Below are 27,193 nucleotides of genomic sequence, written 5' to 3' on the forward strand. Positions count from 1 at the left end.
CGATTATCTTATGTAGGGTCTCATTTTTTGCGGGATGAGATGGCTGTTTTATTGGCACTATTTTGGGGTGCATATGACTTTTTGATCGCTTGCTATTGCACTTTTTGTGACGTAAGATGACAAAAAATTGCTTTTTTTAAACCGTTTTTATTTTTATTTTTTTACTGGGGTCACCTGAGGGGTTAACTCATGTGATATTTTTATAGAGCCGGTCGATACGGACACGGCGATACCTAATATGTATACTTTTTTTTATTTATGTAAGTTTTACACAACGATTTCATTTTTGAAACAAAAAAAAATCATGTTTTAGTGTTTCCATAGTCTAAGAGCCATCGTTTTTTCAGTTTTTGGGCGATTATCTTGGGTAGGGTCTCATTTTTTGCGGGATGAGATGACGGTTTGATTGGCACTATTTTGGCGTACATGCAACTTTTTTGATCACTTCTATTACCTTTTTTGGGAAGTAAGGTGGGCAAAATTTAAATTTTCTCATAGTTTTTATTTTTTTATTTTTATGGCGTTCACCGTACGGGGAAAGTAACATGACCACTTTATAGATCAGGTCGTTATGGACGCGGCGATACCAAACATGTGTAGGGAATTTTATTTTTTCATTTTTAATTAGTGATAAATGTGTTTTTTGATTTTCACTTTTTTTTCACTTTTTCTGACTTTTTTTTTTACCCAGACCCACTTGGTTCTTGAAGATCCAGTGGGTCTGATGTCTGCATAATACAGTACAGAACCCTATAGGGTTCTGTACTGTATTTTACTTACACTGAACAGATCTATGCTTTTAGCATAGATCTGTTCAGCACCATGGACAGCAGGACGCCTGAGCAGGCGTCCTGTTGCTATGGGAACCTTCCCCGTCTGCCACAACTTCGCAGACGGGGAAGGGTAAGGACTGGGGCTTCGGGGGGCTGTCTGGGGGCTCTCTCCCTCTGCCATCGGGGGGCTGCAAAGGCACAGCAGCCCCCCGATGGGAGAGGGAGGGAGCCGCATCTTACTGTTAACTCTTTCCATACAGCGGTCCGTACGGACCGCTGTATGGAAAGGGTTAAACGGCTGACATCCATTCACAGATGTCAGCCGTTTATACCAGGGTGCCAGCAATGTGCTGGCACCCTGGTATACCCACTAGAAGCCAACGATTATTAGGCGGGAGGCGCACCGCCCGCAACACCCCCCCTGCACCTCCCACCAGGCTAAAATCATGCAGGGGTGCAGGGGGGGTGATACCTATATATTTGAGCCACACTAAAGTTTCTGATCGCCGCGGTCAGGGACCGCGGCGATCAGAAACAGCAGAAATCGCAACAAACCGCAGGTCTGAATTGACCTGCGGTTTGCTGCGATCGCCGATACGGGGGGGGGGGGGGTAATATGACCCCCCCAGGCGGTGTGACAGGATGCCGGCTGAATGATTTCAGCCGGCATCCTGTGCGGATTAACCCCTGGGGCGCCACAATCTCAATTTAAACTCATGACGTACCGGTACGTCATGGGTCCTTAAGGACTCGGGATCCATGCCGTACCGGTACGTCATGGGTCCCTAAGGGGTTAAAGGAGTTTTCTGGGATTTATATAATAATGGCTTCCAGCATGGGTTGCCTGCAGTCGCAGAGCTGCTTAGTGGGGATGAGGGGCCTCGCTACACTGTGCTTTGGCTCGTAGCATTACTGTCCATTGCACAGACTTGCATCAGGCTGCTTAGCCAGACTGCATATCTCATGCATAATGGCTGCATTACTGTCTATTGTAGAGTAGCGGCTCTGCTCCACTACTGTAGGTGCAAACTGTTGATGGTAATCATGCCATCCTGTGTGCCACACACACTCATGGCTGAGCAGCCTCACAGGAACGTGTATTGTAATGCCTTAGAGGAAAACACACAATTATTTCCCCTTAAAAAAAAAAAAAAAAAAAAAAGGAAGGACACAAATCAGAAACATGATATCAGTGGGATAAAGCAAGAGTGTAAGTATCACTGACTAACAATACATTGAGAGAGAATATCCCCAGCATAAGGGTTGTTTCACACGAGCGGATGCTGAATGACAGCCAAGACCCTATGCAGACTGCAGAAGCACGGAGCAGTAACATGACTGATAATGCTCCGTGCCTCTCTGTGATCTCTTTACTACGAAATCGGGCACGGAGCATTAACATGACTGATAATGCTCCGTGCCTCTCTGATCTCTTTACTACAAAATCACAGTGAGATAAAGTTGTCATTGTAATTTTGTAGTAAAGAGATCACAGAGAGGCACGGAGCATCATCAATCATGTTAATGCTCCGTGCTACTGCTGTCTGCATCGGGTCTTGGCTGTCATTCACGGAGCGGATGTCACGCACGGCATCCGCTCGTGTGAAACAGCCCTAATAGGCAATTTCTCTCAGTATGCTATATTATGATGACCCACAAATGTATGCTGGCCGCACAGCATTTGGCATACCTGATAGGGTGATCACCGCATGTTTTAGGCCTCTCCATAACAGAAACCCACTTATCATCGTAGCTGAAGAGAGAAAGGTCAAGGTAAGGGCTACCGCTATAAGACTGGGCGCTGATAGGCAGCTGGCTCAGAAGCCTCCTCACCGCTTCAGTATGACCTCCGTACTTGGCATTCACAATTGTATCTTTAAACCTGGAATTGGAGAGATGTCCGTTAACACTATGGGCCAGATTTATCATTACACTTGCATCTTACTCCACTACTACATCTGTCCAAAGTCACTTTTGGCTAAGTCAGATTTATTAATGGTCCTTTAATACTGTGATAGATGTGGTTTGCCGGTAGCAGTTTATCCTTCAGTAAGCGGCTTTACAAAAGTTGCACATCTTCACGAAAAAAGTTGCATGTTCTATTAAAAAGTCGCCTAAGATAGGCATGGTACTCACTGTAGTGAAACTGCGCAATTTTGTGCGACTTTTTAAATTGTCACAATAGCAAATCTGTCTTGAGATTCATTTACATAAGAAAACATGCCCACTTTCAGAAAACTGGCGAGCATAGCGCAGAGCGCAGTTTTAGCGATGCGCAAAAATTGGTGACTTTTTCACTCCATTATTTTGACTTGAGCTAATGATAAATCTGGCCCTATGTTTTTATAAATGGAGCGAGACAGAAGAGAACATAATATGCATAAACATTACAGTCATTCTTTTCTCTTCCGGAAACACCAGTATGGCCGCGGAGTTTCTGTGTATCTGCTGGACTTCAGAAGCAGCAGAAAAATCCACATGAAATAGCGGAATTCACCATGAAAATGTTATGGATTTGTGAAATCGGTGGCAAAAATTGAGACGCTGTGGATTTAAAATCCATATCACATGTCAAGTTAGGTGTGGGTTTTGTTGTGATGAGTTATGTTAAAATCTCATGCACTTTGCTGCTACTGTAAAGTATGGATTTTCCATGTGCAATTCCGCTGCAGAAGACCCACAGCAGTTACGCCACGTGTGGCCGAACCCAGAGGACATGATCATATGAAAGGCACAAATACAAGTCAGAAAAATACAATGTGTATTTTTGCCGTGGAGTCCTTTGTGGCTGACCCTTGGACTGCTGCACTGGCGTGGAATCCTCCCACAAATTAACCACGTTTTGCTACCCAGTGCGATTTCCATATTGAGACTGAAACAGGGACGGACAAGTCTGTTTTTTTTTTTTTTTTTTTACCTTTGACGAGGATCTCAAGGAATAGTTTGTACTGTACAGTAAAAATTTCCATAAAAAACAATGGAAGGCTAATGTGAAGCAATTTTTGATGTGGGCAATTTCTGGTGTGAGTGTGAGAAAATGCGCTGAAATCCTCATCAAAGTCCACTGTGTGAACATGCCTTTAGAGCGTCTGCCTATGTTTTATTTACTTTCTTGGGAGTTCTTAAATGATGACTCTTCATTCTTCATTGCCCTGCTGACACATTTTTAGGAACATTTAATTTGGTTTAAGTCACATTTCATATCTGTCAGCTGATTGCACCCTAAACTATAGTTGGCAGCATATCAACTTGTGTAAACCGTCAAATTAAAACTGTATGGGGGAGAAGGATCGTATTAATAAATGGATACTAACAATAACTGGCAGCGGCACTGACTGACGGGTTGTATGACCGATCAGTGCTCGCTAACAGGCTGAAAATCCACCTGTGTAGAAGGATCCTAACTCAAGACGGGCTGAGACCAAGTATCCGTACCATTTCACCGTACTGACTGATAAAGCCTTTTATGTGTAGGAAAATTAGGTGGGGTGCTGGGTATTTCTTAAAGGAAATGTGTCACCAAAAATGTTACCTGCTAGTTAAAACCAGAAAGTGACGCATCCTTTTTTTCTAATCCGTTTTTATTTTCGGATTACAGATTTTTTAATTCTATTATCTGAACATTATTATGGGGGCGGCCATCTTGCCTGAGCTGTTCTTACCAGCATCTAGAGAGAAAATTGCTTTACGGCAGCACCGTGGGCCATTGACATAATGGTCAGATGAAGACTTCATTGACTTCTATGGGAGAATTTTCTAGACATGCTGTGTGCCCTGTGCAGAGGTTATTGTACAAGGAAATGTGTTTTAAAGGGAACCTGTCAGCTACAAAATGCACCATAAACCACAAGCATTACCTTATAGATGTTGTCATCATGTTTCTGAAGATGTTTTAGTCTTAGATGTCAGATGTGATTGATCGCTAAAAAAAAGGACTTTTATTCCCCTGCAAACTGTATGTAAGTTAGGTTCTTAAAGGGAGCAGCGGCTTTCTCGCTTGAAGTCAAGGACGCTGCACCACTTCCCTCCCTTTAGCTTTTACACTGCATTTGGTATAATTTCAGGCACGTTTCCAACCTAGATTTCGCACATGCTCCATATCATTGCATTTCTGCATATTGCATATGATTGCAATTAGTCTACCGACTATTAAGTTGCACTATTTTAACATGTGCCTATTTTCACTTTAATAAAACTTAACTTTTATTGTGCTAAATCCCTTCCTTGACTATTAATCCATTTCCTTTAAAATTATCAGTTGTGTCGCCGCATTGTTACTAGTCTTATATTATTATACTCCAGCACTGTGATCCTTAGAGCTGCAAAAATGTGGGAAAAAGTGCGTCTTATGGGGCGAAAAATACGATAATCATGATAGAGTGTCATTCCGGCAAAAATTTTATATATAAAGCTGAGTGTATGTGTGTGTATGTATGCATGTCGGCTAAAGGAATCTGCACCGTCACATTTGGCACACAGGTACATCAGGTGTCCAGGAAGGTTTTAGACCAGGTCTCAGCTTTCTAGAACGTAGAGATATTCCCAAAAAATGCATTAGCCAATAGAAACTTGGTCACATGAAGCTCGCAGGTCCTCCAGCCTCCATATACACACAGTTTTACTCCAGGTTTCCATAACAACCCAGCCATTTATCTTCACTGCTGTAGGAGAGCTTTAAAGGAAATCTGTCACCAGGATAATTGCTATTGAAGTAAAGCCATGGCCTAATAGCACTTAGCACCTTATTTCCAGATGTGCCTTTGTATCAGCAATAGATGTTTTTATCCTCTGAAAATCCAGTTTATTTGGTATGCAAATGAGCCAGTAAGGTGCCCAGAGGGGTGTCACTCTTGCAGAAAGGAGCCCAGACACGCCCCCTGCCACAATGTGTCCACCCTCAAAAGACAAACTTAAAACCCCGTCCCAGGTCCTACTAAGCCACGCCCTTGATCTGGTTAGGCCTCGCCCCCTCCCACTCCTCAGCCTACGGGGATTGAAAAATGAAGGTAAAAATCTACCTCTGTCAGCTGCAGGGGTGGGAGGGAGGGCGATTTTCTCCCTGCAGCTCACGCTCAGAAACAGTGCTGCAGTATTAGTGTGAGCTGTTCAAAAGGACACTACCCCGATCCAGTTAGGGCATGCCCCCTCCAACTCCACAGCCGACAGAGATCGAAAAAATGAAGTTAAAAGTCTACTTCTAGGTCCCGCTAAGCCACGCCCTAATCTGGTTAGGCCACATCCCCTACCACGCCTCAGTCGGCAGGGATTGAAAAAAATGAAGTTAAAAATCAACTTCTGTGAGCTGCAGTGGTGGGAGGGACGGTGACTTTCTACATGCAGCTCACGCTTAGACAAGGGGGTGGGCTACTGTGGAGGTCCAATTTTAAAAGGACGGGGCAACTACTGTGGAGGCCTAATTTTAAGGGACGGGGCCATGGGGGGGGGGGGTCAGTGTTAAGAGGGAGGGGTGCTGTAGATGTCACTGTTATAGTGGATAGTGTTGATATCTTTTAACGACACACAAACATCAAATGAATATATCATAAAGTAAAGAAGTGGAGCAATATTGAAGAATCCATCTAAGTATAGTTTAACTCAGGCATGCCCAGAACTAATGTAGTAGAGCAGAGACTCAAAGTTTTTGAGAATGCGCAGAAGCGCTAAAGCCAGAGAAGATATTCTAAGTTCTTGAGTATGAGCTGTAATGTGAAGTGTGGAAGCTGGAGCATGCGCAGTGAGCGAAGTTCTGGAGCATGCGCAGTGAGCGCACCGCAATGTAAATTGTTCCAAGTCCACGGACACGTGCAGGACTTGGTAAAGCTAACGCGAGAAGGGAGGAGAAACAAGGCATCGGCTCCAATAGGAGCGTAAATAAGAAACAATAACTATGTACAAACAATGTCGCTGTACCTGATAGGACAATGGCGATGATATCATAGCAGTAGGCTATAAAGGATCCGTGCCATGTCCATCAAATGCTCACTGCCCGATCCACTGAAAATGCCAGAGCAGCTGGCGAAACATGTCGAGGGGGCAGTGTTTGAGGGACTTTTAGCACAGAAGTGACGCCAGCATATTAAGGAGGAAATGACTAGCAATAAGTGGTAGAAAGAATATAAAATGAGAACAAGAATCAGGAGCCAAGCGCGCGGCTACCAGATTCTTACCACATTTTTACAGCACTAAGGATCACAGTGCTGGAGTATAATAATATAAGACTAGTAACAATGCGGCGACACAACTGATAATTTTAAAGGAAATAGATTAATGGTCAAGGAAGTTTTATTAAAGTGAAAATAGGCACATGTTAAAATAAGGAAAAATTAATAGTCGGTAGACTAATTGTAAAATTACTGTTAAGTGCCTTTACATGTGTCAGGGTCCAAATTATGTAGAAAAAGGGGAGGCGCGGTGAGCTTGGCTTCAAGAACATAATTTACATATGCAGGGGATTAAAAGTCCTTTTTCAGCGATCATTCACATCTGACATCTAAGACAAAAACATCTTTAGAAACATGATGACAACATCTATAAGGTAATGCTTGTGGTTTATGGTGCATTTTGTAGCTGACAGGTTCCCTTTAAACAACAGGTCATTTTCTGATGAAAAATTCCCTTTAGGGTCCATTCACACGTCCGCAATTCTGTTCGGGATTTTGCGGAACGTAATGGCAGACCCATTCATTTCTATGGGGCCACACTATGTGCTGTCTGGATCCGGAAATACAGATCCGCATCCGTACTTCCGGGTCCGTAATTCCGTTCCCGAAAAAAAATAGAACATGTCATATTCTTGTCCGCAACTGCGGACAAGATTAGGCATTTTCTATTATAGTGCCAGCGATGTGCGGTCTGCAAAATGCACATTGCCGGTGTCCATGTTTTGCAGCTCCTCTAAACACATACGGATGTGTGAATGGACCCTTAAAGAGACCAGCCCTCTGAGGAGACTTACTGTAAGCACTCCATGGTAATTGGCATGCTCAATGGGAAAAAAATAAAATGATATATAAATATATATATATATATATATATATATATATATATATATATATTATAAGAACAGAGAATTCCACAGCACATCCAAATAGTAAAAAAGCAACTTTATTCACCAGACACGCGACGTTTCGATCCGCTCAATGGGATCTTTCTCAAGCAGATCCCATTGAGCGGATCGAAACGTCGCGTGTCTGGTGAATAAAGTCGCTTTTTTACTTTTTACTATTTGGATGTGCTGTGGAATATGTATATACTCAAAGAGGTATCTCCAAAGGAAAGAGAACTGGTTCACTAGCACCACCTTGTGAAGATGGCTCCCTATGAATCACAATCCAACTCAGATTTTGACTCATAGGGAGCCACTTCCACAAGGTGGCACTAGCGAGATGGATCTGTCTATGGGACATATCTCTTTGCATATGTGCATTAAAGGCTATGCACACCTTTGTGGCATTTTTTTTTTAATTATTGCATTGTACTTATTTTGAGGTACAAATCAGTTGGTCTTTATTAAAACTATGAAATCCTTGTTTGTGTACAGAGTTGAGATGCTGTAGTAGCAGCCTGTGCGTTTTCTGTCTTTTCCGACACCTGGGGAGCTGACGGTCTCCTTATCTCTGACATTATAAACACTCATTATAGCTCAGTTCTTATCTTACTGATAAGGCTTTGGCTTAAATAAGTGTTTAGGAACTCTTAGTAGTTTAAAGATAAGGTTTATTAGATGATCTGCAAAAAGTGAAAGTACCAGTCACACAGCTAGAAAAACTTAACCCTTTGCAACAGAATTTCTCAATATTTTGTAATAAAGGCCAATTGAAAATATGATTTTTAGCCAAAAATGAGTAAAATGCAATTATAAACAAAAATTGCCTCCAAAGGTGTACCTAGGCTTCAAGCAAAGACCAAAAGACAAATTGGCGCATCTCACCGCCGCTGGATCTGTCTGGCAAAGTTGTTGCTGGAGGCAGAGCAGGGGAACTGCACGGCTTCACTGTGAAGGGTAGCATTCCGGAAAAGGTCACAGAAGTTTTCAAAAAGCTCTAGCAGCTCATTGGATGTGTTCTCAAAGACCGCGATAACTTCAGTGGTAACCATATTATACACCACAAAGAAGGAAGGCTGAAAAGAAACAAAACAACAAGACCAGTATGAAACATCCAGAAATAATCATTTATCACACCTTGCATACCGATTATAACATGCAACATTTTTCGCACCTTTGTAGTTTCCAGCAGCCAGGTACTGACAAAGGACCCATAGAAATTAATGGGTTTGTGCGCTATCTGCCAAAAAGTGTGAATCGGACACAGATGCAAAATACGGTTGTGTGCATAAGCCATTTAATGCGTATGGAAACCTCGCTGACCATCAAAAGTGCATGGTGGTGTCCTGACTCTCCGCTAGGGCTGCACAATATGGGAATTTTGTGCGATTGCGATTAGGGCCCTAAAAATTGCGAGAACTGTATGCGATGCAATATTTTAAGGGAATTGTGCTAGAGGTCTATTTGCTTGGATTTTCAAGGCAAAAGCACACACAAATTACTGATAATGCTGAAATGTAGTTATGCGTAACTCAAGAACTGAAATGCACAGTGTTTTTCAAAATAAAACATCTTTTACTAAATTAAATAACATATTTGCATCACTGCAAAAGTACAAAATACAAAACTTGCCATTTTCTTATAACAGATAAATAAAATAGAATAAATAAAAGAACATTTGTTCATTAAAATAACGACTTGCCTCCAGCCCCTCCTCCCTCCCCATACTGTAACTGATGTGTCGCCGGCCGCGCTGTGCAGCATAGCGGCCGGCGATACAGCCGTGTCAACCACGTAAAAAGTCAACCATCGCTTTATAAGGCGCACTGCCATTTCCCCCCCTTACTTTTGGGGGGGAAAAAGTTTGTCTTATAAAGCGAAAAATATGGTAATATAATTGCAGCATTTTTGGGTCGGCCAATTGGCGATTGCGATATGGCAATTAATTGCGATTGCTTTGGCGATATATTGTGCAGGCCTACTCTCCGGTAAGGGCAGATGCTGACCCAAGTGTGCATGTTGTTGACAGATAATCTGTCTGGCCAACTTAAGTCGTATTATATTAACTTTGACTCATTCACATGATTGTATTTTGTATCTGTGTCCCATCTGCATTTTTTTTGTGGATTGCACACAGATCCACTCATTTATATAGGTCTGCCAAAAAGTGTGCCATCAGTGTGCTGTCCGCATCTGTGTGCCTGTTCCGCAAAAAATAGAACGCTATGGACCCACAGAAGTAAAAAAATTAAAATAAAAAAATGCATGCAATGCAGAAGTGATCCGTGTTTTGCAGACTGTAAAATGGATTTGGTCTTGTGCATGAATCCTAAACCCAGCACTTTTGGCAGGACTAGACAACCATCTAGTGTTTATGGGGTACAAGGGAGTTACGGACACAGCTTTCCACAGCCGACTCCGTTTCTGTAACTCAGTTCATCCCTGGCTGTAGCATAGGAGGAGTATTCCAATCTGAGCACACATCACCATGCAGAATATATAGCAAGAGTTTGAGGGGAAAAAAAAAAAAATCTCCTTTTGTAATATTGTTTGCTCTTCTTTATACAATGTTAGAATTTATTGATTTTGTACTGAATGAATGAATTTCGCTTTTTGCCTTGTCCCCTTGAGATTCCTTTATGTTTCCCAACTTGGTTACATGTGTAGGCATACACATTGTCCTGCAAACAGTCTTCACTCACCGTGTTTTTCCCCCCCTAAAATGCTAAAAGTCGCTAAGAGCTTTTAATGTGTACTCTGGTTCATATGATTGAAGGACAAAATGGTAGGGAGGGCACGAAACAAATTACGGTAACAGCTTTAACACAACCAAAGTGGTTTACAAACTCCAATTGCTGACTTTTGGCTTTCCCTTTAACATTTAAGACCTGAATGCTATGAACAATTATGTTGAAAAACTAAAGTGACTATATATTTTTTATAATAAGTGTAATTTTAAAAAAAAGACAACTTCTTACATGAATATATTAGGGACATTTACGTTTTTACAAAACGGTCGTGTTCTCGCCACTCAAACATAAACTGGTAATACAGTATCAGTTTTTTTTATTTTTCATGCTTAAAGGGAACCCGTCACCTCCCAAAACCATCCCAAGCCGCCAGCAGTACCTGCATGTAGCCCGCAGCGTGTTTCTGATGATGCCTTTCTTCCTGAAGGCAGATGCAGCAAAAGTACTGAAAACATTGTTTTATGCCCTGCCCAACGTGCCTTCTCCACACGTGCTTGAAGTCACGGGGCAGCGGCCTCCTTGCTTCAAGTCATGGTAACCTAGCCCCCTTCCCTGCCCCTTCGCTGTGACTGACAGCGCTTATGCAGGGCCAGTCAAACTGCCGGCTGTCGGTCACAGCGAAGGGGCAGGGAAGGGGGCTAGGTTACCATGACTTGAAGCAAGGAGGCCGGTGCCCCGTGACTTCAAGCACGTGTGGAGAAGTGCGTTGGGCAGGGCATAAAACAATGTACTTCTGCTGCATCTGCCTTCAGGAAGAAAGGCATCATCAGAAACACACTGCTGGCTACACGCAGGTACTGCTGGCGGCTTGGGATGGTTTTGGGAGGTGACAGGTTCCCTGTAAAGGTGTATTCCCATCTCAGACAATGGAGGAACATTGCTAGGATATGCCCCCATTGTGTGATAGGTGCGGGTCCCAGAGGTGAGACCCACACCTATTTCGTAAACTGAGCCGACAAAGTGAAAAAGGGCGCACCACACTTGCATGCCCACCGCTTCTATTTACTTCAATGGAGCCCTGTAGAAATGAATGGAGGGAGGCGGCGCATGTGCAGTGCGCCCTCCACCACTTTGCCAGCTCAGTTTATGCGATAGGTGCAGGTCTCAGCACCTATCAGACAATAGGGGCATATCCTAGCAATGTGCCCCCATTGTCTGAGACGGGAATACCCCTTTACAGGGGCTGTCTGACTTCAGTAAGTAGGAAAAAGGATCACGGCACTCAAATATAGAAAATAAACATTTATTGTAGCCACCATTAGTTTTCAATATTTATGGCCAACGTTTCGGTCCGTCCCGGACCTTGTTCACGGCCTACAAAACATGATATACAATTACACAATTAATATAAAAACTAAAATTGACAGTAATAAAAACCAAAAAAGGGCAGAAAACAAAAATAAGGCAAAAAATAAAAATAACAATTGATGTTATATAAACATGAACGACTATTGGGCATACAGCATAGGGTAATTTAGATGCATAATCAGTCAAAACTACAGTGTCATAAAAATGTAAGGAAACAAACCACATATATATCCATTAACAAGAGAAAAGATGGATAGAGCATGTATAGGAAAATAAGTAGGAATATGCTGAGTCCACCTGTATCGCTAACCTTTTCCTATAAATTTGGGATATCTTCCCATTACTGAGCACCAAAGTTTATTTATATGTAGAGTGCCAGCCATCTGGTCGTTGACTTCAGTAACTGGCATTTATCATGTAGAGAAAGTTAAAACAAGTCACTTACTAATGTATTGTGATTGTCCATATTGCTTCCTTTGCTGGCTGAATTCATTTTTCCATCACATTATATACTGCTTGTTTCATTGTTACATCCACCCTGCAATCCATCAGTGGTGGTCGTGCTTGTACACTATAGGAAAAAGCACTAGCCTATGGTCCCGGCCACCGGAGAGGATGACTCTTTTTCCTATAATGTGCAAGCATGACCACCACTGCTGGATTGCAGAGTGGTCTGTAACCATGAGATGGAAAAATGAATCCAGCCAGCAGAGGAAGCAATATGGACAATCACAATACATTAGTAATTGCCTTGTATTAACTTTCTCTACATGATAAATGCACTTACTGAAGTGAGACAGCCCCTTTAAGGTTTCTGTAGGGAATGTTCCATCAGGCTTTTCTGTAGATTTGAAATCAAGAATAGTGCAGTTTGTAGCATCAAAAAACTCTGCGACCCCAACAGAAGTCAATAGGCTCACCGCAACAAGTCTGACATTGCTGCCCTGGCTCCATTATAAAAAGAAGCCACAATGCTGGTGTGCCAAGAACAAAGTAATAACGTTAACATCACCATGACCTGAAAATCCATCATACATTGCTAAGAATTTTGCTTTTTTATGTGTCAATATTCAGCTGATCTCTTCCTCTGTTTATTTAACCACTTCCACGCTTTAGTTTTTGTATCGTCGTTTCCTCCCCACATTCTATAACTTTAGTTTCCATTCACATAGAAATATGAGGGCTTATTGTTTGCGGGACAAATTAGATTTTTTAATGGCCCCGTTTGTATTGATAAGAGAAAGAAAGAAAGTTTTTTTTTTAGGTTTTGATATTACGGTTTTCACTGTGTGCAAAAAATTAGATGACGTCTTTATTCTTTGTAATTTGTAGGCCAAAAGCCCAGGAGAGGCAAGTTTTTTAGTGTAGTTTCTGACTGGTGGAAGTCACCTCATTGCTGGTAGATGGGCCCCGACAATTTAGATTAAAAAAAATCTATTTAAAGAGCTTCTAATTTTCATATAGTAAGTATAGCTGTGACATAATTCAGATTTATTCATGTTTTCAATGTCTGCATGTGTGTTGGTGTATAAACCAGTGTGCTGCTATTGTTAGAGTTAGGGTTGTTGAGATACCAAAATGTTGATTCAATTTCAATACCATAAAAAAAAGTATTGCGATACTCGATACCACGCGAAGAAAATAAAACACAAAAAAAGCAGCGTGCATTCCACATTTTATGGAACGTCCGATCCGATTTTTTTTTACTTTTTATTTAATAACTATTTCCCCCCTTAGAGGCTAGAACCTGGGATCTTTTGATCCCTTGTCCTATTCAACCTAATAGAGCTCTATTAAGGTGAATAGGACCTCACACTCTCCCTGCTGCCTTGTGCATAGTACACACAGCAGCAGTGAGCTTACCATGGCAGCCAGGGCTTCAGTAGCGTCCTGCCTCCCATGGTAACTGATCGGAGCCCCAGGATTACACTGCTGGGGCTCCGATCGGAACTGCCACTGCACCACCAATGAATGAAGAGAAGGGGACCCTGTGGCTACTGCCACCAATGATTATAATACTGCGGGGGTTGGGGGGGGGGGCTCACTGCTCTAGCAATGTTTTTAGTACTGGGGAGGGGGGGGGTGCACTGCACCACCAATGAAGATAAGTAACCTTTTAATACAAATACAGGAGGCAGGTGTCGGCGGCGGAATCACATAGCCGGCACCCGACCTCTATGACAGGGCGCTGCGATCCACGGCAGTTAACCCCTCAAGTGTGGCACCTGAGGGGTTAACCGCAGCAGATCGCAGCGCCCTGTCAGAGAAGCTTCCTGTATTTGTATTAATGGGCGAGTTATAATTGGTGGCGCAGTGGCCACAGCCCCCCTCTCTTTTTGACGGCGAAAGCGGCATGGGGGAAGGGGGGGGGACGACGACAGAGACTCCTTCTCCCCTGTGCTGCTGAGCAGCGTGCGCCATGTTCTCTGATACTAGGCTACGCAGCAGCGCAGCCTAGTATCAGTAAATGTCAAATCCCAGTATCTAATCCATACTGGTACAAAAGTATCAATTGGGTATCGATAATTCGATACCCGCTACAATCCTAGTTGGGATCTGCCACATGCAGGTGGCTGCCAGTAACATGAGACTATGTGAGTCTCGCGCATGCAGAACTGTATTGCAGAATGAATATGAACCTGGACTCATTCTGGATTGTGGGTTTGGATTCGTCTTGTAATACAGTTCTGAATGGGCCGCTACCAACAATACACAAATCTAAAAGATTCAGATTCGTCTAAGAGTGAACAAATCCGAATCTACCAACACTAACGTGGTTGTGCCTTTTCTTGTGTTTCACATGCATTTCTGTTCTAGCAGCTATTTGCGGCTATTTACTGGCCCTAGAGAGACACAGTTAAACCTTTAGGATAAAGCTGGATTTACACGGGCCGACTGAGTGGCCGATTGTCGGGAGGGAAGCGTTCCTTCCTGACATTCGGCTGCTTGTTCAGTGAAGGAGACCATGCATCGATCGCCTTCACTGTATGAGGAGGATGGATTTATATAGCGATCAGTCGTCTTTATACAGAATCATGGTTTCTGAGCAGCAGATTGCTGTTTAGACCACACGATTTGCTGCCCAAAAGCCATAATCTGCATGAATGACAGGATCACCCAAACAACAAGCGTTTCGCTTGTTCATCTGGAGGTCGCCGGCACATTTACATGGCCAGATTGTCGGGAACCACTGTTCGCAGCAACGGTCATTCCCGATAATCTGCCCGATTCTCGGGCCGTGTAAATGCACAATGTGTACACACAAGATGTAATCTGCAGTGGAAAAATCTGCGATAAATCCATGGCAAAAATTTGCATGAGTTACATGTGGATTTTTCATGGATTTTGCTGTGCATTTACCGGGGATTGGACAGTGTGAAATCCGCATCATGAATTGAAATGTTACAGATTTAATACCTGCACCAAAGGCCAATTCTTCTCAGAATCTCCCCCACGTTGCTGGTGCTATAAAATACTGCAGATGTGCCACACACAAATCTGCAGCGACCCATCTGCAACTTTTCAGCTCCATGTGGATCTAGGCAACCCAAAGATCTGCAGAACCGGGGTCCACAGTCTCTGAGTGGTCGTACAGTTAGGAGTCTGAATGGAGCAGGGGGTCGGGGCATTTGCACTGCACCCCCAAACCTATGGGACTGACAGAGATACCTCAGCTCTCTCCCTCCATCACTTACACTCACGGCATATGATTGATCATCAGTCAATTAAACCTACTTCTCACTGCGGTCATGTAGTGAGGAGAAATGGGGAGACTGGAACCCCAATACTAGTGATCAGTGGAGGTCACAGTAGCGAGGCATGATCAGACATTAGGGGCACATTTATGAAGACCGACATTTTAGACCTCTTAATAAACCTCTAAGGCAGGGATGACTCTGGCGGATCCACCGTCGGCTTAGAGCAGTAATGGCCAACCTGCGGCTCTCCAGCTGTTGCAAAACTACAACTCCCAGCATGCCCAAACTGACTACAGCTAGCAGCTTACAGCAGGGCATGGTGGGAGTTGTAGTTTTACAACAGCTGGAGAGCCGCAGGTTGGCCATGCCTGCTCTAAGCCGACGGTGGATCCGCCAGAGTCATAAAGAGGTGCCGGCCCCTCCATAACTTCAGCGGACCCTCCGCCAGTTCTAAATGTAAGACAGCTTCCTGGCGTAGAAAATGGTAAATGAAACGGGGCTGCCCACTTCTTTAGACCTGGCATAAGCAGGGAGAAGTCGCAACATAGGCGTATTTCAGCTTCACAAATGACTCCCTAAATGTCAATTGTGGGAAAACACCCCTTTAAATAAATTGTTACCACCCCCCACAAAAGTAATTTAGGAATTTCTTTATACCTGTACCTGTGATGGGTCGTTGACCCGTAAAGTCACCACATCCTCACTGGTATACTTGATAAATAGGTGGCTTTCATCCAGTAGTTGCATTTTCCACATTCGGAGCTGTCTCAACTGATCAAAATATTGGAAAAAACGCCTTTTGGCCATAGCACTTCCATCTCGCTCTGCCCGTCTCCACAAGTACACCAGAAGTCTGTGCTTCAACGAATTAATAAATGGCTCTTTGTATAAGTTTGCCATTCCAGTTTGAGTTTCACGTTGAACTTCGGGGTACACGGCTGACAATATTAAAAGGTCGTCCTCGTAGCAGAACCGTCCTATCGTCCGTACATCAATGAAGGTGCCTTCTGCGGTCACCTGAAAAACATGAATTGTTTGCTGCTGCACAGAGAGAATAGCTAAAATGTTTTTATACAAGTACAGGCCTTGGTTGTGCGAGAGAATGATTTTGTCACATTTAAAGGTCCTTGTGTCACAGAGTCTGCCTGTGTGCAGGTCTATTATGTGAAGGGAATAGTCCTCTAGTGGGGATCGTGGGTTGGGAGTCACAGACTCGCTGTTACGATAAATTTCATAAAAAGGTGGATATGGTTCCTCGGGCAGATAGGCTGCTGACCCCACAATGACATAGCGACAGTCATCAGTGAACAAGCTGCATTCTCTGTTCAAGTGCTCCCCGTTTGAAGCCACATTAGTGATATGGAGGAGAACAAAAAAGCGCTCAAATAACCGTCCCCGGATGTTCACAGACCTCTGATCGTTAGAGTTTGCCAAGATTTCGCCTTCGTATCCATTTAAAAGGTCTTCAGCTGCCTGGCAGCCTTGATATTCATAAATCTCTAAGGAGGTCTGATCTGAGGAAAAGGCAATAAAGTATCTCCCGTCAGGGGAGAATTTGCGCAGAAAACAAGGTGGCTTTTCCACGTTGACCACCGTGTAGTTAGGAAAGACATTCTGATGGAAGATGCGAACTTGGTGCCAGTGAGAACCTGGCTTCCCAGAACTGATTTTCCGACGTTCGAGGCGATGGATTACATTTTGGTTCTGAATTCTCCTAGGTCTAATTGTAGGGGTGTCAGGATCCATCTTAAACATAACTTCATCTATAAAAAAATAAAATAATATATAATAACTAATAAAATCAACAACATCTGAACAATGCAGCAGCTATGTCCCAAGAGACAGTTCCTAATGTCACGCTGAACATGTTATAGAGCAGGAGGAGCTGAGCAGATTGAGATAGGAAAAGATTCAGTAAAACTTGCATTTTATTTATCTAAATTCCTGCTCATTCTGGGCTTTGCAGTCCAGGAGGCGGTCCTATCTGTGATTGACAGCTCTGTCTGTATACACAGTCATAGAGGGAAGCTGTCAGTCACTGATAGGACCGCCTCCTGGACTTCTATCAGTGATTGACAGCTATATCTGTGTACACAGTCATAGACGGAATAACTGTCAATAACTGATAGAAGTCCAGGAGGCGGTCCTAAGCCCAGAATGAGCAGGAACTTAAATGAATAAATTATAAGTTTTACTGAATCTTTTCCCCAAAAACTATATATTAATCTGCTCAGCTCGTCCTGCTCTATAACATGCTGCCTTCAGATTACACTGCATTCTTTACACAAGGCAAGGGCCCTCTGCTGTGTCCGCCCATGCCTCTAGTGTATGCACTATGTAGGCATATAATAACCAAAGGCATTCGTGTAAAAAAAAAAAAAATAGAATAGTGAAGTTGAGCTCAGTATCTTATAGAGGAAGCCAAAGAAAATAAATAAAAAAGAAAATAAAAAATCATATATAAATAAAAGGTATACCACCGTTTACCACACCGCAGAGGCCAAAAGGACACTTTCTATCCCTGTCTGGTGAATGGGGAGCCTATGGATACATCCGTATTGTGAATGCACCCTGAAGACCCCCTGCACAAGTTGCAGAATATGTGCGGTTTTTCAGCGGCGATCCCTGTGCAGAAAACCTGCAGCGTAGTACAGTACCAGCAAAGCATCTGGGATTACACAAATCTCATGTACGTCTCAGTGTGGAAATGGACCTGCATTGCCGATTTCCACATTTTCAGCCTATCAATTATGTTTGCGGTTATAGCTGTGGATTTCACCCTTTTCAAAGGAAGGACGAGATCCGCAGCAAATCTGCTGTTAGACATTGGACATTTTGGTGCAGATATGCTGCAGAAATGTACATAAATCCACTCGGAAATCCTTGTTCTCCTGGGAGATTAGCCGCCACCAGAGGTGGTAGTCTTCACCGCTCTCCCCACCGAATACACATTCAGCCAAGGCGAGGATGGACGTGTATGGGAGTCAGGAGAGAGCGGTCAGCAGTCTGTCTGACGGCAGTGAAAACGTATGGCCGACCCTAAAATAAAATCTCACCAATGAGCGGCAAGAAATGTAATGTTGGTTTCCATTAGGGGTGGGCGATATAAACGATATGGGATATAGATGATATAAATCTGCCAACGATAGAGATTTTGTTTATATCACCATATCGCAGTAGAACATGGCATGCGCCGCTCTTGGCACTCACCATGTTCTCCTGAGCCGGCACAGTGGAGAAGGAGAGAGTCCCCCTCCTCCCCACTGTGTGCGGCTGCCGCTGACCACCAATGAGAACAGACTAGGAGGAGGAGGGGAGGGACTGTGGCCACTGCGCCACCAATGAGAACAGAGAGGAGGAGGGGAGGGACTGAACACAAACGTAGCCTGCATGTGCCGGCCATATCCCATACCCGGCCTCTATTACTGCGCACCGTGATCTGCCGCAATTAACCCCCCAGGTCCTGAGGGGTTAATTGCGGAGGATCACGGCGAGCATTAATAGAGGCCAGGTATGGGATATGGCCGGCACATGCAGGCTACGTTTGTATTCGGGCATATTAACTATATTTATTGGTGGCGCAGTGGCCACGGCCCTCCCCCCTTCTACTCCCCCCTCTTCGAAGTATTATATTAATTGCGCCCACCCCCCACCACCACCACCACGATTAAATTATTGGTGGCAATGGCCCCAGGGTAGCAGCTTCTGATCGGAGCTCCAGCAGTGTAATAGCGGGGCTCCGATCGGTTACCATGGCAGCCAGGACGCTACTGAAGCCCTGGCTGCCATAGTTGGCTCCCTGATGCTGTGTGTACTATGCACAAGGCAGCAGGGAGAGTGTGAGGTCCTATTCACCCTAATAGAGCTCTAGGACAAGGGTTCTAGTCCCTAAGAATATATTGCGATATATATCACATATTGCACATGCTTAACCACCTCCCGACCGCCTAACGCGCCGATGCGTCCGGGAGGTGGTTGATTTACTCCTCCTGGACGCATCGGCGCGTCATCTCGCGATACCCGAGATTTCCTGTGAACGCGCGCACGCAGGCGCGCGCGCTCACAGGAACAGAAGGTAAGCAAGTGGATATCCAGCCTGCCAGCGGCGATCGCTCGGTGGCAGGCTGGAGATGTGATTTTTTTTAACCCCTAACAGGTATATTAGACGCTGTTTTGATAACAGCTTCTAATATACCTACTACCTGGTCCTCTGGTGGTCCCTTTTGTTAGGATCGACCACCAGAGGACACAGGTAGGTCAGTAAAGTCGCACCAAACACCACACTACACTACACCCCCCCCCCCGTCACTTATTAACCCCTTATAAACCCCTGATCACCCCATATAAACTCCCTGATCACCCCCCCCTGTCATTGATCACCCCCCGTCATTGATCACCCCCCCTGTCATTAATCACCCCCCCTGTCATTAATCACCCCCCCTGTCATTAATCACCCCCCCTGTCATTAATCACCCCCCCTGTCATTGATCACCCCCCCTGTCATTGATCACCCCCCCTGTCATTGATCACCCCCCCTGTCAGGCTCCGTTCAGACGTCCGTATGATTTTTACGGATCCACAGATACATGGATCGGATCCGCAAAACACATACGGACGTCTGAATGGAGCCTTACAGGGGGGTGATCAATGACAGGCGGGTGATCACCCATATAGATTCCCTGATCACCCCGTCATTGATCACCCCCCTGTCAGGCTCCATTCAGACGTCCGTATGATTTTTACGGATCCATGGATCGGATCCGCAAAACACATGCGGACGTCCGAATGGAGCCTTACAGGGGGGTGATCAATGACAGGCGGGTGATCACCCATATAGGTTCCCTGATCACCCCCTGTCATTGATCACCCCCCTGTAAGGCTCCATTCAGATGTCCGTATGATTTTTACGGATACATGGATCGGATCCGCAAAACACATGCGGACGTCTGAATGGAGCCTTACAGGGGGGTGATCATCCCATATACACTCCCTGATCACCCCCTGTCATTGATCACCCCCCCTGTAAGGCTCCATTCAGACGTCCGCATGTGTTTTGCGGATCCGATCCATGTATCCATGGATCCGTAAAAATCATACGGACGTCTGAATGGAGCCTTACCAGGGGGGTGATCAATGACAGGGGGGTGATCAGGGAGTCTATATGGGTGATCACCCCCCTGTTATTGATCACCCCCCTGTCATTGATCAACCCCCCTGTAAGGCTCCATTCAGACATTTTTTTGGCCCAAGTTAGCGGAAATATATATTTTTTTTGTTTGTTTTTTCTTACAAAGTCTCATATTCCACTAACTTGTGTCAAAAAATAAAATCTCACATGAACTCACCATACCCCTCACGGAACCCAAATGCGTAAACATTTTTAGACATTTATATTCCAGACTTCTTCTCACGCTTTAGGGCCCCTAAAAAGCCAGGGCAGTATAAATACCCCACATGTGACCCCATTTCGGAAAGAAGACACCCCAAGGTATTCCGTGAGGGGCATATTGAGTCCATGAAAGATTGAAATTTTTGTCCTAAGTTAGCGGAAAGTGAGACTTTGTGAGAAAAAAAAACAAAACAAAAAAAAAAATCAATTTCCGCTAACTTATGCAAAAAAAATAATAATTCTATGAACTTGCCAGGCCCCTCATTGGATACCTTGGGGTGTCTTCTTTCCAAAGTGGGGTCACATGTGGGGTATTTATACTGCCCTGGCTTTTTAGGGGCCCGAAAGTGTGAGAAGAAGTCTGGGATCCAAATGTCTAAAAATGCCCTCCTAAAAGGAATTTGGGCACCTTTGCGCATCTAGGCTGCAAAAAAGTGTCACACATCTGGTATTGCCGTACTCAGGAGAAGTTGGGGAATGTGTTTTGGGGTGTCATTTTACATATACCCATGCTGGGCGAGAAAAATATCTTGGTCAAATGCCAACTTTGTATAAAAAAATGGGAAAAGTTGTCTTTTGCCAAGATATTTCTCTCACCCAGCATGGGTATATGTAAAATGACACCCCAAAACACATTCCCCAACTTCTCCTGAGTACGGCGATACCAGATGTGTGACACTTTATTGCAGCCAATGTGGGCAAAGGGGCACACATTCCAAAGTGCACCTTTCGGATTTCACAGGCCATTTTTTACACATTTTGATTGCAAGGTACTTCTCACACATTTGGGCCCCTAAATTGCCAGGGCAGTATAACTACGCCACAAGTGACCCCATTTTGGAAAGAAGACACCCCAAGGTATTCCGTGAGGGGCACGGCGAGTTCCTAGAATTTTTTATTTTTTGTCACAAGTTAGCGGAAAATGATGATTTTTCTTTTTTTTCCTTTTTTCCTTACAAAGTCTCATATTCCACTAACTTGCGACAAAAAATAAAAAATTCTAGGAACTCGCCATGCCCCTCACGGAATACCTTGGGGTGTCTTCTTTCCAAAATGGGGTCACTTGTGGCGTAGTTATTCTGCCCTGGCAATTTAGGGGCCCAAATGTGTGAGAAGTACTTTGCAATCAAAATGTGTAAAAAATGGACTGCGAAATCCGAAAGGTGCACTTTGGAATATGTGCCCCTTTGGCCACCTTGGCTGCAAAAAAGTGTCACACATGTGGTATCGCCGTACTCAGGAGAAGATGGGGAATGTGTTTTGGGGTGTCATTTTACATATACCCATGCTGGGTGAGAAAAATATCTTAGTCAAATGCCAACTTTGTATAAAAAAAATTGGAAAAGTGGTCTTTTGCCAAGATATTTCTCTCACCCAGCATGGGTATATGTAAAATGACACCCCAAAACACATTCCCCAACTTCTCCTGAGTACGGCGATACCAGATGTGTGACACTTTTTTGCAGCCAAGGTGGGCAAAGGGGCACATATTCCAAAGTGCACCTTTCGGATTTCGCAGGCCATTTTTTTACACATTTTGATTGCAAAGTACTTCTCACACATTTGGGCCCCTAAATTGCCAGGGCAGTATAACTACCCCACAAGTGACCCCATTTTGTAAAGAAGACACCCCAAGGCATTCTGTGAGGGGCATGGCGAGTTCCTAGAATTTTTTATTTTTTGTCGCAAGTTAGTGGAATATGAGACTTTGTAAGAAAAAAATAAAAATAAATAAAAATCATCATTTTCCACAAACTTGTGACAAAAAATAGAAAGTTCTATGAACTCACTATGCGCATCAGCGAATACCTTAGGGTGTGTACTTTCCGAAATGGGGTCATTTGTGGGGTTTTTCTACTGTCTGGGCATTGTAGAACCTCAGGAAACATGACAGGTGCTCAGAAAGTCAGAGCTGCTTCAAAAAGCGGAAATTCAGATTTTTGTACCATAGTTTGTAAACGCTATAACTTTTACCCAAACCATTTTTTTTTTTTGCCCAAACATTTTTTTTTTTATCAAAGACATGTAGAACTATAAATTTAGCGAAAAATGTATATATGGATGCCGTTTTTTTTGCAAAATTTTACAGCTGAAAGTGAAAAATTCCATTTTTTTGCAAAAAAATAGTTACATTTTGATTAATAACAAAAAAAGTAAAAATGTCAGCAGCAATGAAATACCACCAAATGAAAGCTCTATTAGTGAGAAGAAAAGGAGGTAAAATTCATTTGGGTGGTAAGTTGCATGACCGAGCGATAAACGGTGAAAGTAGTGTAGTGCAGAAGTGTAAAAAGTGGCCTGGTCATGAAGGGGGTTTTAGCTAGCGGGGCTGAAGTGGTTAAAATGATATCACAATATAGATTTTGGGCCATATCGCCCACCCCTAGTTTCCATATGTGCGCGATATCTCCCACACAACTTCTGTGGCGCCCTATGACAGGTCCGTCTTATACACCGATATACAGCAGCCTGACAACCGCTGCATGACTGAACATTGTCATTCACGTCAGATTTAGGGGACGGATTTGTATTAAAGTGCACTTTATAGCGGTATGTGCACTGGAGCAGGTAGTGTTCATAGTAACGGTGAGCCATGCACTACAGAGCAGTACATCCTCTATGGGCGCCACTTCTACAATGGCCACACGCCATAGCGGTCTCATATGGGCAGGAGATGGTCAGTTCTTCATAGAACACAATGGAGGTGGCACCATGAGGCAACTTTCTGCTTTACTTTGTCTTGTTTATTATTTATTGTTCAGTAACTCTTTTTGCTGTCAGTGAATGTGACTCCCCATACCGCACTAACATGGGGTAGGGTATGCCACATGTACCCTCCAAAAATCACCCATAGCAGCACAAAGGTCCTACCCTGTGCTTGAAACAATGTATCTACTACTGTAAATACAATGTATCAGCTCACTGGTGTGAACACAGCCCTGTGACGTATCATGCGGTATACCTTACTTTATACAGTTACAGCAGTGTGAGGAGGCCACATGGCGGCACCGGGGCACCCACAGGCATCTCCACCACAAAGTAGCTGTAAACTCTGACTGTGACATCAGCAGACAGCTGATAACCAATATCCGCTTTCTAACCGGAGCCGTACATGTACAGAGAGCTCACTGCAGTGACCACACACCACGTACTGACACACCCTGCCGGTAAGTGACAGCGCTCAGCACTGATCATTCCAGCACTAGCAGCCCCGGGTACTCACCGTTCAGGACCGTGCATGCGCAGACTTACTCTCGCGTTGCCTCAACTAACTAGGCAAAACGCGAAACTCTTCCACGCATGCTCAGTAATGCGCTGGTAACAAGTGTCCGTTTGCGCCTGCGCAGATGGGTATTGCCACCCGGGGCAGGCCCCTGCATGGTCTGCGCGTGCGCTGTTATCGCACTGCTTGCCTATTTGCTGTGGTGTGCTGAGTACTGCTGTGTACTGTAGAGGGTTGCGATTCTTTGTGGCGTCTGTTCACACCCGGAGACTCGGGAATGTCCACACTTCACAGTGTGCAGCTTTCTAACAAAACAAAAAAGTTTTGCAAAGGAAAAGATACAGCCTACAAAACTCTAGTTTTTCATGGAGAAATCCAGGGATGGGATGCCGGATTTTTAATTTTTCTATTTTTCTTTTTAGGTTACATTGGTTGTGGAAGGGAAGCTAATATAATGATAATAATAAAACTTATTTTCACCGTCGGGAACACTGCCTGTAAATGTCACTGCCCCACCCTGTACCGTTAGCGGCAGTGGTCACCAGGAACATCACTGCAGTAGGAGGATGGCATGGAAGGGCTTTAGATATCGAGTACAAGTTTGTATTATTTTAATGTCTTCCCTGCCTTTAAAGAGGTTTTCCAAGACTTCTTTTACTGATGACCTATCCTCTGGGGGTCCGACACCCGGGAACCCCGCTGATCAGCTGTTTGAGAAGGCAGTGGCGAGAGGCGGATTGGCCATAGACCTTACTGGGACATTTCCCGGTGGGCCGATGCCCCGGGGGCCACCCAAGCCTTCCTCGTTGCTGCTGGCCAGGTACATAATCAGCTCTCAGGCTGGGTTCACACCTGAGCGTTTTACAGCGCGTTCCTACGCGCTGTAAAACGCTCAACAAGGAGAAACCAATGATTCCCTATGGGAATGGTTCACACTTGGGCGTTTAAGGCTGGGTTCACACCTGAGCGTTTTACAGCGCGTTCCTACGCGCTGTAAAACGCTCAACAAGGAGAAACCAATGATTCCCTATGGGAATGGTTCACACTTGGGCGTTTTACAGCGCGTACGATCGCGCTGTAAAACGCCCGACGCTCCAAAAAGTACATGAGCGACTTTTGGGGCGTATGTGGCCATAGGACACTGTAGTGAATCACACAAACGCGCGTCAAACGCGCGTTTGCTATTACAAAAACGTGCATAAAAATGCGCGTCAAAAACGCGCGTAAAACGCGCGTTTGCGCAACGCTCAAGTGTGAACCCAGCCTTAGTGGTGATTAAGAGAGTTGTTTTCGCCCAGGCTGGACCCCTGATATGAGCTTCGGAGCATTGCCCTGCACTGAATCGTGCAGGGCAAGTATTTTTTTATTTTCTGGAGATTCGGTGACATACTTGGCTTTTTTGTTTACAATGGCACACTGCCAGATGAAAGCTTTCACCTTGCAGTGTTCCTGGTGACGTCACCGGCACGGATCAGGCGGGCATTAGCGTTGCAAAACGACTAGGGCAGCGCTAAAGCAGGAAGGGGCCACTTTTAGGTTTTCTTTTCAGGCCACTTCAAGTTTCCAGTCTGCCTTCTCTTTGCTTTCCCTAGGCCGGTGATGACAGGTTTATGTGTCAATTGAACGGGGCTGGGCTGCAATACCAAGCACAGCCGCTATACAGTGTACGGCACTGTGCTTGGTGAGCTGCGAGAAGGCAGTGGTACTTCTCAAATAGCTGATCGGTGAGGGTCCAGGGTGTCAGACCCCCAACGATCAGATACTGATGAGTAGGGATGAGCGAACCCGAACTGTATAGGATTTTGGGGTGTCCGTGACACGGACCCGAACCCGGACATTTTCCGTAAAAGTCCGGGTTCGGGTTCGGTGTTCGTTGCTTTCTTGGCGCTTTTTGAAAGGCTGCAAAGCAGCCAATCAACAAGCGTCATACTACTTGCCCCAAGAGGCCGTCACAGCTATGCCTACTATTGGCATGGCTGTGATTGGCCAGAGCACCATGTGACCCAGTCTCTATTTAAGCTGGAGTCACGTAGCGCCGCCTGTCACTACTGCTCTGATCAGCATAGGGAGAGGTTGCAGCTGCGACGTTAGGGCGAGATTAGGCAGTGATTAACTCCTCCAAAAGACTTCATTCAGAGATCGATCTGCAGCTGTGGATGATTGAACTGCTGCTATTGAATTGCTCACTGTTTTTAGGCTGCCCAGAGCGTTTTTCAGTCACTTTTTTCTGGGGTGATCGGCGGCCATTTTGTGTCTTGTGGTGCGCCAGCACAAGCTGCCACCAAGTGCATTTAACCCTCAATGGTGTGGTTGTTTTTTGGCTAAATCCTACATCAGGGTCAAGCTGTCACACCAAGTGCATTTAACCAGCAATAGTGTGGTTATTTTTTGGCCATATACTACATCAGGGGCAAGCTGCGCCTGTCACCAAGTGCATTTAACCCTCAATGGTGTGGTTGTTTTTTGGCTAAATCCTACATCAGGGTCATGCTGTCACACCAAGTGCATTTAACCATCAATAGTCTGGTTATTTTTTGGCCATATACTACATCAGGGGCAAGCTGAGCCTGTCACCAAGTGCATTTAACCCTCAATAGTGTGGTTGGTCAAGCTGTCACACCAAGTGCATTTAACCATCAATAGTGTGGTTATTTTTTGGCCATATCCCAGTCTAATTCTGTCAGTAAACCTATACCTGTCACCCAGCGCCTAAATACTAGGCCTCAAATTTATATCCAGCTAAATCTGTCGTTACTGCTGTGGCTGGTCAAGTTATTTAGTGTCCGTCAAAGCACAGTTTTTGTTCTGGGTTGAAATACAATTCCCAATTTAGCAATTTCCTAATTTAGCGGTTTCTGCTGTATCAGAGCTATTTTAAATCTATCCCTAAAAGGGTATATAAGATTCAAGGTGCACATAGGGTCATTCAGAATAACTTCACACACACGCTACTGTGCATTTCCAAGTCTAATTCTGTCAGTACCTGTCACCCAGCGCCTAAATACTA

The 27,193-nt window shown here is 44.4% G+C and overlaps 1 protein-coding gene across 2 annotated transcripts in view; it reads right to left on the reverse strand.

Annotated features, from left to right (window-relative positions):
• The window catches only part of DET1 (DET1 partner of COP1 E3 ubiquitin ligase), a 55,342-nt gene extending 31,084 nt beyond the window's left edge, over nt 1-24,258 (reverse strand). Inside the window, exons 1-4 of one of the 2 annotated variants that reach the window (XM_044279466.1) lie at nt 24,187-24,258; nt 16,238-17,337; nt 8,704-8,894; nt 2,464-2,655 (exon numbers count right to left, since the gene is read on the reverse strand). In XM_044279466.1, coding sequence (XP_044135401.1) covers nt 2,464-2,655; nt 8,704-8,894; nt 16,238-17,329 — 1,475 coding nt within the window. In that variant the 5' untranslated portion in view covers nt 17,330-17,337; nt 24,187-24,258. Of the gene's footprint in view, nt 1-2,463; nt 2,656-8,703; nt 8,895-16,231; nt 17,338-24,186 lie in introns of both variants that reach the window. The other variant, XM_044279465.1, reaches the window with a different exon arrangement.
• Between the last annotated feature and the right edge of the window lie 2,935 nt (nt 24,259-27,193).

The sequence above is a fragment of the Bufo gargarizans genome, chromosome 2, assembly GCF_014858855.1.
Source record: "Bufo gargarizans isolate SCDJY-AF-19 chromosome 2, ASM1485885v1, whole genome shotgun sequence".
Classification (NCBI taxonomy): Eukaryota; Metazoa; Chordata; class Amphibia; order Anura; family Bufonidae; genus Bufo; species Bufo gargarizans.